Genomic DNA, 19,787 nt, shown 5'->3' on the forward strand with positions numbered 1-19,787 from the left:
ACGTTGAGTATAGAGAGGATTTGCAACAATAACTCTGGGATTTTCTGAGCCTCAGATCCCACAATTTTGCTTGTTGACGAAGCCACTGAAGTGGAAATGGACCTCACCACTCAAGATGATTTTTCGATGGAATTCCGTATCATTCTCATGCATTTCAACGACCCAATCAGCAAAGACACGACGATGTTGATGATTGGCCGGCTTGAGTTCTTGTGTTAACTGGACTTTATAAGCCTTAACACCCAAATCTTTATGCAAAATACGGTGTAATGACGTTTGTGGAATGCCTAATTCCAAAGAACGACGAAGAATGGACAAACCTGGGTTCTCTTCAACACTTGCGGCTACAACAGCAATATTTCTTGCTGCTCTTGAGCGACGTGCACGGGTTTTATTCTTCACATCACTAACTTGTCCCAGCAGCTCAGCAATTTCTGTATTGCGGTCCGACAAGGTGCTTCACGATGACCCAAAACTGTTCGAGTTTTACGAACCCTCTCTGCCGTCTCTGAATTGTAATAATTTCAATGCATTGTTTAAGCGAAGTATATCGTTCCATTTTTATTAATGGTGTAGTTTCTACTTGTCAGATATCAAAAAATGGCAGCTTCAAAGGTGACATCAACCGAAATAGCGGGCTATTCAAAATAACACCAGTTATTGGAAGACTCTTTATATTAAGGCAGCTGTCTATTATTACACATTTGTTAACTAGATCCAGAAGCGTTCATAGCTGCCAAGTATTATTTTCTTAGATGAGTGCAGCGCGCGTTGGTGCACTCTAAACAGTTTGATTTCCCGCCATTTATCTTATTACTGCACAAACTTATCTTCTTCTACCTTTTGCTCTTCATTCGACTTTATTTACAGTGACAAAATTCATACGCATTGGCATCGCCGATAAGAACGACAATCCGCCCTACTTCGACAAGTCACTCTATGAGGCGGAAGTGGACGAAAACGAAGATATCCAACATACTGTATTAACCGTTACAGCGAAGGATCACGATGAATGTAAGTACACACTTAAGAGGTTATGCATATACACATACATACATACATATGGTACATTTGTATTTATACGCTCACTAGCGCACATTGTATGTGAGCGCATAAGAAAATGATAAGAAGATGAAAAGTAAAATTACTATAAAAATTATTATTTCTTTCCACGAATTATCTCTTACACTCCTTTACTCGTACACATGTACAATAACAACAAAAAAACACATGAATGATTCGCTGGTTTGCGTCTTGTTGGCGCTGAATATAATGGAACTTCAACTGCTGCTGCTGCTTGCTGCCCCTTGAAATATGTGTTAATGTGTTTGTGCGTGGCTTACTGGCGCGCTCACGCGTGGACTGTCACATGCGTATTAAAATATCACATGAAATTAAAAATGTCAACATCAAACACCAACAACTACAATTTTTTACATTACTGCCACTGTTGTTTACGCTCCTGCTGCTGCTGTTGACTTTGGCTTTGTTTGTGTATAGCATCACGTATACGTTACGAAATTACGAGTGGCAACATTGGTGGCGCTTTTGCGGTTAAAAATATGACTGGTGCCATTTATGTGGCGGGTGCGCTTGATTACGAAACGCGACGCAGGGTAAGTTGACAACTTCCAATTATTTATGCATAGAATTTTTTTGGAATTTTATATGATTTTTGATTTTTTAAGATACTATTTAGAAGCTATAAAAGTGATTTTATGAATTATGACATACAAAGTGAGTGAAGTAATGGTAAAGTCACCAGATATTGACCGATTTTCCACTAGTCCTTTTTTGATTTTTGTACTAAATTATTTTTTATAAAAATATAGTTCATTCTAGAAGTGTAAAAAAATAGCTTAAATTAATTTCACTTCATTTCATCGAAATTTCAAGATTTTTTAACAGAATTAAAAAAAAATGATGGGCCAACGACTGCAGGAATACATTTTTTATATGGAGAAAATCCGCAACAGCGTCAGGAAAAAATTATAGAAAATCAACCAGAATTTGGAAATAGCACTTTATTATATGAGAATTAAATAAGCTATAAAACTGCATAGGTAGGAGGTACGTTAGATGGCAAGAGTACGCCAGGTACACTACATGTAACATTTACGTGCCGTTTTGATACCATACCTGCGAAAAATTTAGAGAAGGGAAACCATCTACAGCCATCCAGTGCTGTTGATGTAATAGAGGAGAGAAAAGGGATCTGGGCTGGAGAATTTTCTCAGGCCATCCCCCAAGGGCACGCTAAGGAATCTCAAGCGCCTAGCCGCCAGAGTCGGACGTTTGCAAAGAAAGCGCTCAACAGTTTCTTTCTCTGCAGGATCCCCACAGCTTCAGCAACGGAAGTCCAAGCTTCTCCACATGAATTCCGATCACCCAATGACCAGAGAACACCGTATTGAGCTTGGATATTGAATGGTGGCAGATTCCCATCACCTTAAGCGTCCTCTTTTTGTCGTTTTGAGGCCATAGTGCTATTGAGATAGCACACGATGAGACAGACCTCCATCTGTCTTGCACTTTTTTGAGGAAAAAATTGTGGAGTTTCCCTCTAACAACGGTCAAGGGGACACCGAAGTCTGGGATGGGGACAACTGAGACCGGTTCTGTCGACCCCTTCCTGGCAGGCTAATCGGCAATTTCTTTTCCCTTTATATTCCTGAGCCCAGGAACCCAGATAAGGGAATGTTTCTTCCACGTTCAAGACGTTTGAGATCCTCCTTGAAGGAGTTGACCAGAAGAGAACTGCAATACGGCGGCGACAGAACCTCAATCGCAGCTTGAATATCGGAAAATATACTAATGTCGCCCTTCCAACAGCGATCCCTAACCATTTTGCATGCTTGCAGGATTGCGAAGACCTCTGCTTGAAGACGCTTCCCAGCAGCTTAAAGAAGACTGAAATATTGGCGGATTTAGAGAAAACGCCCGCTTCGTAGGTTCAATCTTGGATCCGTCAGTGAAAAGAGAGGTACCTATATCCGTGCCTACTCTCCCCTCCTTTCAATCTAGCCTACTCTGAAAGATAGCCTTAGCGCAACCCTCAAATCCAGTTTGCGCATGGAGAGATCTATACGAAGTACAGAGAAGGAAGGGAAGATCTGCTTCAAGAAGCTTCCATATTGTAAAGGAAGTTCCTTCCAGAGGCCAATCTCCTTCAACCTAAAAGCGTTCTGAGCAGCATTGGATTTAACTTGAAGATCTACGCGAAATAAGTGCAGTATGACGTTGAAGGCAGCGGTGGGAAAAGTTCTACATGTCCCAGTTATGCCTCCACAGGCAGTTCGCTACACTCTCTCCAATTTAGTGGTGTTGTAGACCTTCTGAAGAGCTACCCTAAAAACTAGGCAACCATATGTCAAACCCATAGGCAGAACCACTAAGTTGTACATCCAGAGTACGACATGTGGCTTGAGACCCCATTTTTAGCCGAACATAGATTTACAGGGGTAGAAAACTATACTGGCCTGCTTAACTCGATATTCTATGTGCAGCTTCCAGTGGAGCTTTCGGTCAAGTAGTACACTGAGATACTTGACTTCCGACGAGAAAAACTGCATGTCCAAAATTAAGTTTTTTGATATAAGTTTTATTATTTTTTTCTTCAAAAATTTTGAAATTTGGATGAAATTTTTTTGAATTTTTATAAATTCTCCACAACGTGAGATACAGGCGTGTATGTGTGTTTTTGTAGTGGAAGAAATATTTATATTTTTATAAAAAAAGTAATTAAAATTAATTTGAAAAAAATACGGTCAAATATACTCTGACTCCATCATTATTCCACTCACTTTATTTTCATACATTGGAGGCTGTATTTTTATATTATTTAAAAAAATATATACCTACGCACTTACTTTATAAAAATAGCTTTAGGTTAAAAAATAATAGCATAATCATCATAATCATCGCCAAAACTCGCCCGCCTTGCCAATATGTTGCAATTTACGAGTACTCGGAATGGCTACTTAACTCTAGTCAGAAAGCCACAAAAAGTTTACTGATCTATTATTATTGTTATTATCTCTAGTTATGTACTACTTTATAAGTTATCTTATGGGTGAGCACTAAAAGGTTTATTCACATTTTTTATGCAATGTTTTTATTACGATTTAATGTCGGGTTGTGAAATGAAAGCATACAAAGAACAACTGAAGCTTGCCATCAGAGCAGCTAATCTCACAAACTCCAGTATAATTCGCATTAAACTTCATTTTACTGATTGCTAAACTACGTTTTTAAGAATTCCATTAATGACACCTCTTATGTCCCCATAAAACTAGAATATCTTCTTCTTATGACCACCCACCAAATAGGGCTGAATTGAAGGATAATTTCAATGCAGTAACAACGCGCATACTTTCCACACAAAGTGTAGGGCATATTTGCAGTAAAATTGTATTGTAAAAAAATTCAAATTTATCCAAGATATAGAATTTCCGCCTTTTGATGTGCCAGAACCCGCTAAATTGGAAAAATGTGCGCTTATTATATTGATGATGAAAGTAATATCAGATAGATGAGATATCGTCCGTGTACACCAACAGCATTGTGCGGGTTGGTTGAAAAGTAAGCAACCAAAATTAAAAGAATAAAAAGTTGTAAATGAAATAAGTTTTTTATTTAATATAACCCCACCAATCTTCAGTTAATTGTATACCATCTCTGTATATAAGCGCGTTTGTTCTACAGAAAATGCTTTACACGAAGAAATTGCTTCAACTTTCTGAAGAGGCAGTGATCGGTGTGAGCCAAATCTGCTGGGAAAATTCGTGCTCTATGTAACGCATTCAATATTAAATAAATATATACAATATAAATGAACACTCCATGGCAAAAATATACTAAGAAATTTGCTTCCACTCTCGATTCGCTTTTTGCTGAATTGTTTACGAATGCGGCACTAATTTTCCGAGCAGTTCTAGCGTATGAATCTTTTCATGTAAAATACGGAATACCTGTTCATTTGAGTTCGCAATGGTACCAAAAACTTCACAACTAGCCATACCTGGATCTTCACAAATAATATCATATACTTGATTTCAATTATTGATCTCAATGACTTCTAGTCAAGGAAATATGTCACAACATCATATTCGGTTCTTTCTATAGAAAAAAATATGCTAAGTTTTTCTATGAGTTTTGCGGTTCGATAAGAAAGTCACAATTTCATGATTTGAAATGCACTTTACTATTCAACATAGTCTGCCTGAGCATCAATACATTTGTTCCAACGAGATCCCAATTTATGAATACCATCCCTGAAGTGAGAATCTGGAAGGGCTGCAAAATACGTTTCCACAGCTGTTATGACCTCATCATTTGATGAAAAGCGCTTTCCATGCATGAATTTTTTTAGATTTGGAAACAAATTGCAAGGTGCTAGGGACCAAATCTGATGGATACGGCGTATGCGCCAACAATTCAAACTTTAACTCGTGGACTTTAGCCATTGTCAAAATGCTCTTGTGATACGGTGCGTTTTCCTAATGAAAAATATTATTTTCTTTTGCTATTGGATCTTTTTCACGATTTTTTCCTTCAGCTGGTCTAAAAGGTTCAGAATTTATTGTCTTACCAGCATACAAATAATCCACACACAAAATTTCTTTCGCTTCTAAAAAACTGATTCTAACTCCTTCTTGGCCGATTTCTGGACACGAACTCGTTTCGGTGCCGAAGAACCAGGATCACCCTTTAGCCACTTGTTTTGATTTATAATCATGGTAATGTATGCAAGTCTCATCCACAGTGACCAATCGATGCACAAAATCTACTTTATCCTTTCGAAAATGCTCTAAATGTTGCTGGGAAAGTTGCCTTTGAATTTGTTTTTGTTCCACTGTGTGCGAATAAGGCATCAAATATGCTTTCACACAGCTTTCGAAACCCAATACTTCGGTGAACATATTACTTACACTGCCCAGTGAGAAGGCTGGGGCTCCTACTAAATCTTTGTCAGTCACTCGACGATTTTGCAGTCAATCCTGTATTTTTTCTACGATTTATGGTGTTGTTGCTGTTTTTGGAAGTTCTTGAAGTAGATCGTCTTCAAGGCTTATACGACCAAGTTTATATTCAGGAACTTCCCTTCCAAAAATAAAAATTCAATCACTGGGTTTTTCTATTGAAGAAAATACTGTGATATGTCGATACTAATTGGCTTGTAAACAAAGAATGAATTGGCAGATTGAAGTGAAACTTCGCATAAGTTCATTTGGGAAGGTGTAACAACATAACAGAAAAAAATTTGGGCTATTAATATAACGCTTTCAAACTTCAAATGAAAAAAATGCATGACAGAGAATGTACTTGTCTAAAACCTTGCTTGGTATCCAAGTTTCGCTGGCACCGAAAAGCTTGTTCGAAAATTTTATGAAGCTGAAATGGCGCTTCTGGGCCAACGCCTTTCCTGTAAATTCAAAACTTGCGTTGTGTCATAGTAGATGAAGTAAAGGGTTTTTCAGTAAGGGTGGGTAGATGTTGAAATGGAATAACGTGGCGTTTGCTGTGTGGCACGTAGCGCGGTCCTGCTGGAACCACATGTCGTCTAGGTCCATATGGTTCAATATGGGCCATAAGAAATTGGTTATCATCGTTGTGTAGCGCTCGCTGTTGACGGTGACCGCCTCACCAACGTCGTTTTCAAAAAACGTCGGCCCGAAATCCACACCAAACGGTAACTTTTTGAGGATGCATTATCACTTGGTGAACCTCGTGTGGATTGGTGTCGTCCCATATACGGCAATTTTGTTTGTTAACCCAGCCATTCATCCAAAAATGCGCCTCGTCACTAAAGATGATTTTTCGCCCAAAACTGGGGTTCTCTTCCAAACGATTCGAAGCCCAGTCAGCGAACAAACGGCGTTGTCTATGGTCATCAACTTTGAGCTCCTGGGTCAGTTGGATCTTGTACGGGTATAGGCCCAAGTACCGACGCAAAATTCCGCACGTTGAAGTCTGCGAAAGGCCAAGTTCTTGTGCACGGCGAGGAAAAGACTGCCTCGGGTTCTGCTGTACACTTTCACGGACTGCGGCAATGTTCTCGGCTGATCTTGCGTTCCTTGAACGTACGGGTGTTGGCTGATTGTTTACTGACCCGGTCGTCTCAAATTTGGCCACCAAACGTTGAAGAGTTGACTTTGAAGGGCCACCACGTCTACTGAAAAATGGGCGCAATGCGCGCAACGTTTGCGTTAATGAACACTCATTTTGATAAAAAAGTTGTATCATTTGAACGTGCTGTTCAATCGTGTAACTTGACATGATGATTTGGCATAAAAAACTGAATAATAAACAAAAGATATGACAGATGTCACCAAAACAAAATGGCTGCCACAGGGCGCCAAAATCGACACGCGCCAATTAAAAAACCCTTTAGATGAAATATTTCCCGCATCAACAATAACAATTGAAATAAAACAATTGGTGGCTTAAACTACACAGAATAATGATTAAATCCTTCTCCCAAAACAAAATCGAAATCAAAACCCCTATGGTTATGAATAAAAATTTAGTATCTATAGGGGGCTTAATGAGGTTCTAAACCCCATCGTTATTGGCGGTATCTACGCCGCACTCGTCTTCAAAAGACAATAAAATAATAAAGGAATAATATCTTCCGACAAATTTTATTAATTATTTTTCTAACAATACGCAATCACCAGTGGAAAAGTTAAGTAATTTTTGAAAACAAAATGCGGATTTGTCCCAATAAATGTAGCTTAAACAAATAATATAAATATACGAATTAACAAACTTTAGGTTTACTTTCCTTTCGTAAAATATGGTATACATATAAAAATTTAAAAAATTCTATATAAATTCGGTTTTCCTATTTCGCCTCTCAATGGGCTACAGAGAGTTGAACAGATCAAGGTTAAGTTCTTCCAAAATTTCCTTACAATTTTAGTTCTAAAGCAACTCCCACCTTTAATTGAATACATGCCATGAACACTCGAACCAAAAGTGCAATAAAAATCAAGCTCTCTCAAATCAAACTAAATGCTATTTTAAATGTGCACTTTTAGATATTTGATGTGTATGTATATTTTTTTTTTTTTTTTTTTTTTTAAATTTAAACAATAACCTCACACAACCCATCAATCGATCAGTTCGACAATTTCAAAACTTTAAATTACCTATCAGAAAACTTTTTATATTAAACCGCAAGCCAAAGCGCGTCCAAAGCGTGCATTATAACACCAACAAAAACTGTGTGAAATTTAATTACTACCAATTTATAAGCGACATGTCATATCACCAGGGTTACAAAATGAGAATTTAATACAAAAGTCTGCGCAAATTGAAAGCGCTTTATTTCTGCGGAGTGTTGGCTAGACAACAACGGAATGAGAAATTTGTTCAAAAGAATTGAAATTTTTGGCTATTCAAAGAAATATTCACGTTTGGTTCAAATTAAATTTTCAGAAATATAAAAGCGGCAACATATTCAACACATGTATGTACCACAACACCACTCATATCACTTGCACACACTCACAATCATAGTAGAGCATACCTTTAGGAAATGTAAGCAGCGTATAACGAAAACAATTCACGGAATGAAAGAAACATGAGCGGTTCCATGTTAAGAGATCCAATTATCTTGAACCAATCTTAAATTTAAGGCTTGAGTATAATAAGAAGTAAATTGAAATTTGGAAAAAAAATTAATGTTATAATTCCATAGTTTTCCCAATTCAAATAGCTTTAAACATTTTATTTGTTTTTTTTTTTTATTTTCAAAGATAAAATTAACTTTGTAAAACATTTTTTATTTTTTTTGTTTAAAGTTTTTGGGAACATTTTTTTGACATTTGTGAAAAACACTCCCCCTCAGATTTTCTTTAATTTTTTTTTCATTAATAATAGGTCTATTTATAAGTTCGTGCGGTTTTACAACAGATGGCGTAACTTGATTATTATTCCATCGATCCACATTTCCAAACATTCATTGGAGAGCTACTGTCGTAAGGCACAAACGTCAGTATAAGTTTTTTATTTGAAGCGTAAACAACAATATTTTTACCACACTTGAAAATGTCGAATTTCGTGCCAAATAATGTGTTTTTGCGGGGAATTCTTCTTCATTATTTTAATATGAAGAAAAAAGCAGCCGAAAGTCATCGTATCTTGGTGGAAGTTTATGGTGAGCATGCTCTATCTGAGCGAACGTGCCAGAAGTGGTTTGCACGCTTTAAAAGTGGTGATTTTGGCTTGGAAGACGAAGAACGCGAGGGTGCGCCGCCAAAGTTCATGGATACCGAATTGGAGGAATTGCTCGATCAAGATCCGGCTCAAACGCAAGAAGAGGTTGCAAAAACTTTGGGAGTTGATCAATCAACCATTTCCAAACGTTTAAAAGCCATGGGAATGATCCGAAAGGTAGGCCATTGGGTGCCGTATGAATTGAAGCCAAGAGACGTTGAACGCCGTTTTATGGCATGCGAACAACTGCTTCAACGGCACAAAAGAAAGGGTTTTTTGCATCGAATTGTGACTGGCGATGAAAAGTGGGTCCATTACGACAATCCAAAACGTCGGGCAACGTATGGATACCCTGGCCATGCTTCAACATCGACGTCGGCGCAGAATATTCATGGCCTGAAGGTTATGCTGTGTATCTGGTGGGACCAGCTGGGTGTTGTGTATTATGAGCTACTGAAACCGAATGAAACGATTACGGGGGATGTCTACCGACGACAATTGATGCGTTTGAGCCGAGCACTGCGAGAAAAACGGCCGCAATACGCCGATAGACACGACAAAGTTATTTTGCAACATGACAATGCTCGGCCACATGTTGCACAAGTGGTCAAAACATACTTAGAAACGCTCAAATGGGATGTCCTACCCCACCCGCCGTATAGTCCAGACCTTGCGCCATCCGATTACTATCTCTTCCGATCGATGCAACATGGCCTGGCTGACCAGCACTTCCGTAATTACGATGAAGTCAAAAAATGGATCGATTCGTGGATTGCGGCAAAACCGACCGAATTTTTCACAAAGGGAATCCGTGAATTGCCAGAAAGATGGGAAAAAGTAGTAGTAAGCGATGGACAATATTTTGAATATTAAATTTGTAACCATTTTACGTCAATAAAGTTTCAAATTTCGAAAAAAAACCGCACGAACTTATTCATAGTCCTATTAGCTGAAACGTTGTTTGTTAGCGAGGCTTCGATCGATTTGCAGAGGGATGTAATGAGTAAGTGTACATGCCAGCACTTCAACAGAGCAGAATTTTGCACAGATTTTTTCACATAGAACCCCACTATGCAACTTTCTGGGCTTAATGAGCATAGTTTCAGCTGATAACAAAAGAAATAAGAAACAAATTTAAAAGCGAGTAGTTTTCACAAAATTCTCAAAAATATTTAACCAAACAAAGTTTTGGAAAAAAAAAATTTGGGAAAAAAAATTTTAGAAAAAGAAATGTTGAAAACAAATTTGGAAAAAAAATTAGAAAAAAAACTTGAAAAAAAAATGTCAAAAAAAATTTTGGGAGAAATAAAAATCCGCAAAATAATTAAATATAAATAATAATAGTTTTGAAAAAAAAAAAAATTTGGAAAAAAAATTTGAAAAAGAACTCTTACCAGAATTTGCGAATAAATCTAAATTTTTACAAACTTGGTTAGTCTGCCTAATGATCATGAAATTGCTCTTGTGACAAGGTACCTGAAACATGTCGCAGAATCTAAGATCCCGCGTAGGACAATAGAAAAGAATTAGCTCAACTAAGAAGTGAGAATTGATACGACTCATATCGGGGTACCTCAAACACACAACCAAAAAAATTTTTCTACGCATTTCTAATGTCAGCAATGCCAACTGAAATTACCTACCTTTATAATCAGTCATACCACAATTACAAAGAAGAGAGTGAAGATATGACATTAACGTAAAGTAAAAGACATTAAGACATTTCAGAATCTTTTGTACACTTAAGGTGGAGCCAGCATAGATAGGATTCCAAATGATGCTGTAATACTCAAGATTTGAGCTTACAAAAGAAAACTATAAACTCCTGAGTGTGGAAATGTACCAGCATTCATTTGAATTCCTTTTTAGGAAGCCAGGCATAGACCTAGACTTAGAAATCATAAAATCATAATACTTGATTACATGCCATGAAATCGTTCGCGTTCTTCTTTGTTGGCCAATCCATTTCTTTTTAACACACGATACCTTTGGAAGAAAGTATTCCCACTCGCTAAATACAGGAAGTATACGGAAGCATTCCGAAAAGCAACTCACAATTAGTGCTTAATTCTTCCACACAGTTTCTTTCAGAATGAATATGGAAACATTTCCGAAACCTTCTAATGGAGTGTATACGAAAGCATTCTAGTTAGAATTTAGTTAAATAATATTGTAACACATAGGCTGAAAAGCCCCGGGTTTAACAAAGTAAACGTTGTTGTTTTTTTTTTTTGTAAGAAACTAGCTTTATTCATCAATGGAATATCCATCAAGAACAACGCAATTACTCGAACGCCGCTCTAACATTTAAATACCATTTTTGTATCTTCATTTGAGCGAAATTTCTTAGCGGTGAGAATTTTTTTAGATCTGCGAGCAGTCAAGGGAGCCAAATCCTACGAATACGGTGGAAGACAGAGCAATTAGAAGCTCATTTCATTGGGGGTTTTCCATTATTTTGCCATCATAAACACGTTCTCGTTCTAGGTCAACAGTGAACAAACGCGGCACCCACTTTGAACAGTGCTTCTTCAAATGCTCATGCAATACAAAACCAACCCGTTCTTTTGATTCTTTCCGCGACTACCTTTGAAGTCAGCAAAGCATCGTTTTATTATTGTTTCTGATGGAGCGGAGTACCCATAATAAAGGGTGGCAGCCATTTTGTTTTGGTGGCATCTGTCAAATCTTTTGTTTATTATTCAGTTGTTTATACCAAATCATCGTGGTAAGTTACACGATTGAACAGCACGTTCAAATGATACAACTTTATTTCAAAATGAGTGTTCATTAACGCAAACGTTGCGTGCATTGCGCCCATTTTTCGGTAGACGTGGTGGCCCTTCCAATTTCTTATGGTCCATATTGAACCATATGGACCTAGACGACATTTGGTTCCAGCAGGACGGCGCTACGTGCCACACAGCAAACGCCATTTTATTCCATTTCAACATCTACCCGCCGTTATTGAAAAACCCTTTACTTTTCAACCCTTTACTTTTCAAGTCATTGCTTTGCTTCAACGGTATTTTTTTCCATTTTCCCATTAAGAAGCAGTGTAAAAATAAAAAACGAAATTCTTTTTGATCCGTAGTTTTGAAATTAACAAAAGCAACCTCACTATTAGCACAATAACTCACGAACTAATAAATAGAATATCATGGAATTTTTTCAACTGCATTTTAAGGCTTTTACTGAATAAAAAGAGGTGAATGTAATAAAACTAGGTGCTACGTCCGGCTCCTTTCAGCCCATGTGTTATTTTAGGTGGATACATTTTTTTCATTGTTCATTTATTCAATAATTATGAAAGATGACGCCTCCCACACCAACTTTGCCGAAGATAGTATTAACCTCGAGGGTCGAATTTTTTTTCCACAGAGGTAACAAATCTAAACGACTTCAAATAAAATGCCTATAGATCTATTGTACATTTAACCCTCTAAATCGCAATTAAAGAAGCAGCTGACTGGCCACTTACTTGTCTAATAACTGTTAAGAAGGTAAATAATTACTCCGATAGCCAAGCGGCTATTAGGGCCCTAAGCTCTATTATGGTGCATTCGAAACTAGTCAGGGATCTGGCCTGATCTCTCTCTCGATTGCATCAGAATTCTTCGATATAAAGATAATTTGGGTACCTGGTCACAATGACATTGCTGGAAACTGCGAAGCCAACGAGCTGGCTAGACAAGGGACCTGTGAGGCGGTGTGCCCGCGAAAGGAGAGGAACGGGATCCCCTTAACAACCTAGGCTCTACTCCTGGAAGGATGGGCTTTATACCAACTCAGCGAGCGCTGGGTAAGTTCATGAACGTATAGGGTTGCGAAGTCTTTCTGGCCACGTTTGGATAGGAGGCGGTCGAGGAATATTCTGAGGATGACAAAATCTCATCTCTCTAATTTCGTGGGCATCCTCACGGGACACTGCCCGTGGGGTACACATGCCATGAGACTTGCTGACATAGCAGGTCTTGATAACAAAAATCTGATGAACTTCATCAGCAGCATAAAGAGGTTAACACAACCGCAGACCAGTCACCGTTCATAGTCCACAAACACTCAACCCTCCCCATCCCTTTCTCCTTTCGTCCTAGCGTCCTTTTCCTTCACCTCTTTTCCCCCTCTTGCAATGGTATCACAAAGGATGAACCAAACTTCTTTCGTCCAAGTGGGCCCACTCTCTGGGCAACCATCACTACCTACCTACCTACCTACTCTCTAAATCCTACTTAAGTGTGCTTTTTTGACCCATTCTTACAATAGTGATGAAGAAAACTGTAAGCAGGCGCATTTATGGGGGGTTTGCCGAAGATTTAAATCTCATGCGGATTAAGATAAATGCATAAAAACTTAGTCCCAGCAAATGCTCAACTATCCGGCATAGATGCATTGCGGACACTTATACTTACGAGCATTAGAGCGAATCGATTTCTAATGACATGCAATTTTTACATTTTCTTCACCGTATAGAGTGAATTAAAAATGAATTTGAAGTAAATTTACTAAATAAATAGCAGATAGTAAATGAAGTACAAACAGATAGATATCAGTACTTCTTGGTATGGGCGAGTAACTTTTCGAATAGGAGTTTCCGCAAAAAAATTATAAAAAAAAATTTCCATTCCACTCATTTCCAAGTGGAGGCATTCCCACATTTTCCCAGCGGGATATGCCTCATCCCCTGCTTATAGGTATGAGTGTATATAGGTATGCATGGATATGTGCAGGTCTATTGATTACATATACCAGTTGATTGCTCCAAGTTTTCTCGACCTATTCGATAATTGAATTGTAGTCATTCACGTTAGTTGTGGCTTGTGCGCACACCTACGCATGCACCTAGCCACATACACAAGTACAATAGCACATAGAACGCCCGTAATTGTTTATATAAAAATTTCACAAACGTGACCCACTCCAACAAAGCGGAATATAAAACAATTGAAGCCAGTACGTGACACACATTTTTCTAATATTTCTAAACAGTGACATTTGAGGTGGACATACAGTGATGGCGAAAATGCAAGCAACACCTTAGCACTTTTTTCGAAAAACACAATTTTTATGAAATTTATGTTTTTCAATTATATTCAAAGCTACTGTTTTATCTGAAATATTACAATAGTTGTTGACAAACAAACACTTTTTATACTGGGTTTTATAAACACAAAATTGCATTTGGATAAATATTTGAAAATTCGTTATTAAACGCAAAAAAGCTGAGGCAACGCCTAAAATGTTGTTCCAAATTTTGAGGTGACTGCCGCTGCCAGGAGTTTTATGTGCGACTAACTTTTAATTGGCTTCAAAATGTTGCTGAAATAATGTGGAGCTCAATAAAAGTCAAAACTGCATACAAATACAAGAAAAAAAAAACAGAATGTGTATATTTTCGTTAGGATTCTGTTCGTTTAATTATTGAATAGCAAAGCTCGTGTAAATTAAAAAAAAAAAAATATTAAAATATGTGTGCTGTTATTGGCAGTGAAATGTTGATGTGCCACTTATAAAATATAAGTTTATGCAAACTCAATACTCCCAATTAATTAGGCTGAGCTTAAGTGCCTTTCGACCGGCCGCATCTTTTGCTCTTTCATAAAGATTCAAATATAATTCGTAATCTTGTGCTTCTGGGCGTTATAGTTCAGATTGGGGAAAAAGTCATATCATGCAGTTGTTTGGCTCTGGTAGAAGAGACATCACACCCTTTTACGCAGCCATCCTGTTATATATCCTAAACTGTTCTCTTCCCATATCATCTATCGCATTCAAGTGAGAACTAAAATGGAAAGTAGTTGCAGTACTTGGGAAGCCTATTGAGAGCACACAAAACAAAAAACTCTGCAATTTGATAAATCGAACCATCACCTCCTATCGCCTCTATGGGTATATTTTCACCAAATGAATGAGTAAGATTAGACCGTAACAAGGGCTTTTCTTAATTTCTTCACTGCAGCCCCACCTATCGGGTACACTTTCTTCAGAAACATTTTCGTTAAAATGGTTAGGGAGCAGCCTGCGATAATTAATACGCACGTCAACACTTCCACCAGTTTTGACTATTTTTATTTTATTTTTTTTTAATGTGCCTTATTTATATATAAAAGTATAGTTCATTATCTAATAAAAACCTCGTAAACCGAAATTTAAAATTTTACACACAATTTGGAAAATTTCCTCAAAATTTGCATGCCAATTCCTTGACTTTTAATTAAAATTTCAAAAATTTTATTTGTATGCAGTTTTCATCATCATAAATTCCTAAAGTTCTAGTGTGCAACATAGGACCACAACGAATTCCTTCTATTTGGGTCTGTTTTGCAGAAATCTCTTAACTTCATTCCAGCTAAGCTGCATGGCTAGGTACGCCTAAAGGATGGGGTGCAAGAACATGACTACTGTAGAAGTTGTCTTGATGAGGAAGAGGAAGAGACAATCTTGAACCTTTTGTGCGATTGTTCTGCTGTATCCAGACGGAGATTTGCTATTCTAGGCAGACAATTTTTAAATAAATAAAAATATGTCCCACAGGACAACCTAATCTAAGCTGCATGGCGCGGTTTTCTGACTCCAGCCGTCGTCTCCTGGTATTCGCTGGTGTTTGCCGGCTGCGTCTTCCTTATAGGTTTCAGTCAATGACGACCCTTGTTAGGTCACCATGGCTGATCCAGCCCCATTCTCTTTTTCGGATCTTTAATAATATGGGCTTATCGCTGGGTTCTGATCCATAAGTCAACATTCGAGATAATATTTGACCAGAATATTTTGAGAGTTTTTCGAAGCCATCTGTTTACAAAAACTTGTGTCAGCTGACGTCGCATTCCACGTTTCACAACCAAAAAATTAAGTCGACCGTACATTGGAGTTCAAAATTCGCAGTTTTGTGCGCCGTGTAGTGTGTGATGCGTTCCAAATTGCTTACAGATAGCCAAATGTTGTCACAGCTTTCTTTATTCGGCTATTGATATCATCGCTCGAACCTCGAGAGACTGATATTTTCTTTTCCTTGTTCACTCCTCTAGGGAGCATAGGGCCTCGGCAAGACTTATCTTGCGTTGGTTTAGTAAATCTATTTGATTTCTGACAAGATAGGTGATAAGCCTGCCGCTACCAGTCGTAAGTAATGGGAATGCCCACCTGGCGTTGCTTAGGAACAACACTTTCCTACTGCTTCGAGCGCCATCTGTGTTTCACTTTTTCTGGCAGAAGGATCACGCAGATGTTTGAGGACTTCGCTAAATTTCGTTTGTCAGCCCTGTTGCCGCGATTGCCCGCTTCTTGCTGGCGCCACTGACGCAATGTGTAACTGTGTGTTTATCTTTGTTGTTGTTTGTTTTAGCAGCCACAATGCAAGTAATGCGCTGACTATTTTGTGCGGGACTGAGGATGGAAAGGAAGGATAAGTTTTTGGGTTTGAGGAATGAGATTTTTTTTTAGAAACAGGGAAAGTAGGTAAATTTGGAAAAGTGCGAGGTCCGTGCCTTACATGGGATGCGAACCCACAATCTCTGAGATGGCAGCGTAGTGAATTTTCGCTAGAATACCGAGGCCAGAGACTGATATAACGCAGCCCAAATAGCAGAAAGACTGAACATCTTCGAGATCGCGACCATCAATTGAAAAATTTTGCATATTTCCTATGTTTATACACATGACTTTGGTACTCTGGATATTGATCTTCATGCCATATGCAGTTCTAAATTCTATTAAATTTTTATTTACTAAGGTGCGAGTTTTAAGTTGTTAAAAAATTCCGTTAATTTTTTATAATTATTCCTTGACGGTGGTTCGTATTTTCTGTAATATTGTCTTGTAAAAAAATGTTTGTTTAGATAAGAAAACGAGAAAACGCGCAAACAACACCAGAGAAAATTTGTTAAAAATTAACTAGTATTTCGAGACAAGTCAAAGTTAGACTCTGTTTACTAGGATTTTTGTTTCAATTTTAATTTTTAATTAATAATATTTTTTTAAATTCTGATTAAAAACTTAAAACGTTGATGAATTTTTGTAAATCTTGTACAAGGCTTTAAACTTTGAGTTATTTGATATTTATTGTAGAATGAACTATATTTTTATAAAACAAATTTAAATTAAATGTCAAACAAATTTATCGTAAAAACTTGTTGATAAGTCCCTGTGCTATATTTTTTTAACAAAACCGCTTTGTTGAAAATTTTTTTTTTTTTTAATTTGAATTAAAACTAACAAAGTAAAAAAATAAAAATAAAATGAAATTTTTGCTGATTTTTTTTTTTTTAATTTAGCTTAAAACTAACAAAGTAAAAAAATAAAGATAAAACGTAAAATCAAATTAAAAAACATAAACAAAAATAAAAATTGTTCAAACTTTGAAAAAAATGGTATTATACGATACAAAGTAACCAATTTATGAGCGTTTAATTTTGGCTAGTACTGTATTTGGCGACACATGAATACAAATAAATTTGTCGGTTTTGTAACACCCCACAAATTCAATGCTGCGCGTTTCTTCTCCCATTTTAGTACTGGATATTTGTTCCAGCAAATTGCATTTCAGTTACTTTTTAGTTTTATTTATTCACAATTTCGTTTACCAGTCTATTTCGAATGATTTGCATACATGTGTTTGTGCGCATGTATGTGTACGTGCCCAAGTATCTGCCTGCAAAATAGTAACTTGTACAGTTCCAATATAAAGCTGATGATATTTTATGCAACAACCAAAAGTGAACCACCAGTAAGTTCTCGCTATTGTCATGACCATCAGTAAGGAGGCACAGTGGTACAACAAAGCTAAATGTGCAACGAATATTTCAAAAAACTACCACTTAATTAAAAAGTTTCCCTATATAGTAACAGCTCTCATTAATTGTAGACTTTTCACTAAATTGTCTGGTAGCAGTTCGGGCGTTTCTCAGGTTCGCATATATTGAACTTTTTCCTCGCGTGGAGAATTGTGAAATATTGCTTACGTGAGACAGTTCGTGCAGCAGTACTATCTGAGCACATCAGCCGCAGTGACGAATCTGCTAATGACTGCTGCGATGCCATCGAGCTTTCCATGTGATGCTAAAAGTAATACTTTGCAGTCCAAAGGTGTGAGCAGATTATGATTGTAACAAACTAGTCATTCTAGAGGTTATTTGCTCTTCAAGACGTCTATGTATCTTAACTGCTACAAGCGCGCCTTCTGCTTATAGCTACGTGAACGTCTGGATTCATATTTCTCAATCAGAGGATATCCAATGTAGATTGACAAAACTTTTAATGCCTGCACCTGTTGCAGAGAACATTATTTTTTTTGGGTCTTTGTTTATCGATCTAAGCCCGTTAAAGAAGGTTTTATCGGTAGGCTACATGTCCTTCCTGTCCACTTCCTTGCCTACCTGTTGCATAGAGCCCTATTTTGTTTGGGTCTTAGTTTATCGAACTAAGCCCATTAAAAAGGGTTTTATCGGTAGGCTGCATGTCCCACTTCCTTGTGATTCATCCTTCTTTCAAGGCGCGTAGTGAATACAAATAAGTGAGACGGAGAAGAGTCTCGTTTTAATGGAGATTGCGGCCAGATGCTTCTCTATACTCATGAACCGAGGTACATGGCGCCAAAAACTCTCTTGCATCACTAATCTAGAAACAGATTTGTGCTGCTTTACATTGCAGCTGCACTACAAGTGATAAGTTCGGATGATCTTCTTACCTTTCTTATATATAATCGCTTGGGTGGTAATAGTTTTACGAAAACTTTCTAGTTTCTGCACAAAACTAAACTTTCAGAAATCCAAGGGATACAACCTGGGATCTCTATGAGAAACTCTTGCAGAAAAATCTGGGTAAAGGCTTACGGATCCCTTACAGTGATCTAATGCCGAAATATGAATAGAATTCTACGGCAATTCAAGTTTACCATAATGGCCAGAATGAAAAACTATGAATATATGCTGGAACAAGCCTACCGATAAACCAAGAATAATGAGAAATGATTTAATTAAACTCAAGGAATTGAATGATTCTGATGAATGCTAGTATGAGTACAAAACCCTGCCATCTCAATCTGAGAAATAGGGGAGCCAAGGGAAGATATTTGTAGGCCTTCTGTGCATTGACAAGACTTCTTCAGCATCCATACCGCGAAAGATTTTTGATAAGTCCTCCACGATCTTTTAACTCATTCAAAAAGTGAGCGGTGAATGGATTAAATATAGCAAAGAAATACTAAAGACACACTTTTGGAAAGTATAAATTGTACTCGAACTTTAGATGACTGGGCCAGCATAAGCAATTGGACAAGCGAGTGTTTAAAAACCATATTGAAACCTTATTGATTCAAATATGCTCTAAGATCGTTTGACCCGTGAATGACCACGGACTCTTATGGCATCTGACAGCATTTATTTTTACGAGGATATTTAATCTAGAAGGAGGCAGCTAGCTGCCTCATTATGATGCTCTATTTCCATGTATTCAAATGATAGTCCGTAAAGTATTTACCGCTTTCATCATCACATAGAGAGTGGTGTTTTATTCAAGGCTTTGTGAAATCTTTTATTTTTACTTGATGGGTGGTGAGCGCGTAAGCCGAA

The 19,787-nt window shown here is 37.5% G+C and overlaps 1 protein-coding gene across 1 annotated transcript in view; it reads left to right on the forward strand.

Annotated features, from left to right (window-relative positions):
* Positions 1 to 860: 860 nt before the first annotated feature.
* The window catches only part of LOC128863888 (neural-cadherin), a gene marked incomplete at its 5' end in the record, with an annotated part of 141,659 nt that continues 122,732 nt past the window's right edge, over positions 861 to 19,787 (forward strand). Inside the window, 2 exons of the mRNA XM_054103292.1 lie at positions 861 to 1,014; positions 1,501 to 1,616. Of these exons, the coding sequence (XP_053959267.1) occupies positions 861 to 1,014; positions 1,501 to 1,616 (270 nt within the window). The remainder of the gene's footprint in view (positions 1,015 to 1,500; positions 1,617 to 19,787) is intronic.

This window comes from Anastrepha ludens, chromosome 5, assembly GCF_028408465.1.
Source record: "Anastrepha ludens isolate Willacy chromosome 5, idAnaLude1.1, whole genome shotgun sequence".
In the NCBI taxonomy this organism is placed as follows: Eukaryota; Metazoa; Arthropoda; class Insecta; order Diptera; family Tephritidae; genus Anastrepha; species Anastrepha ludens.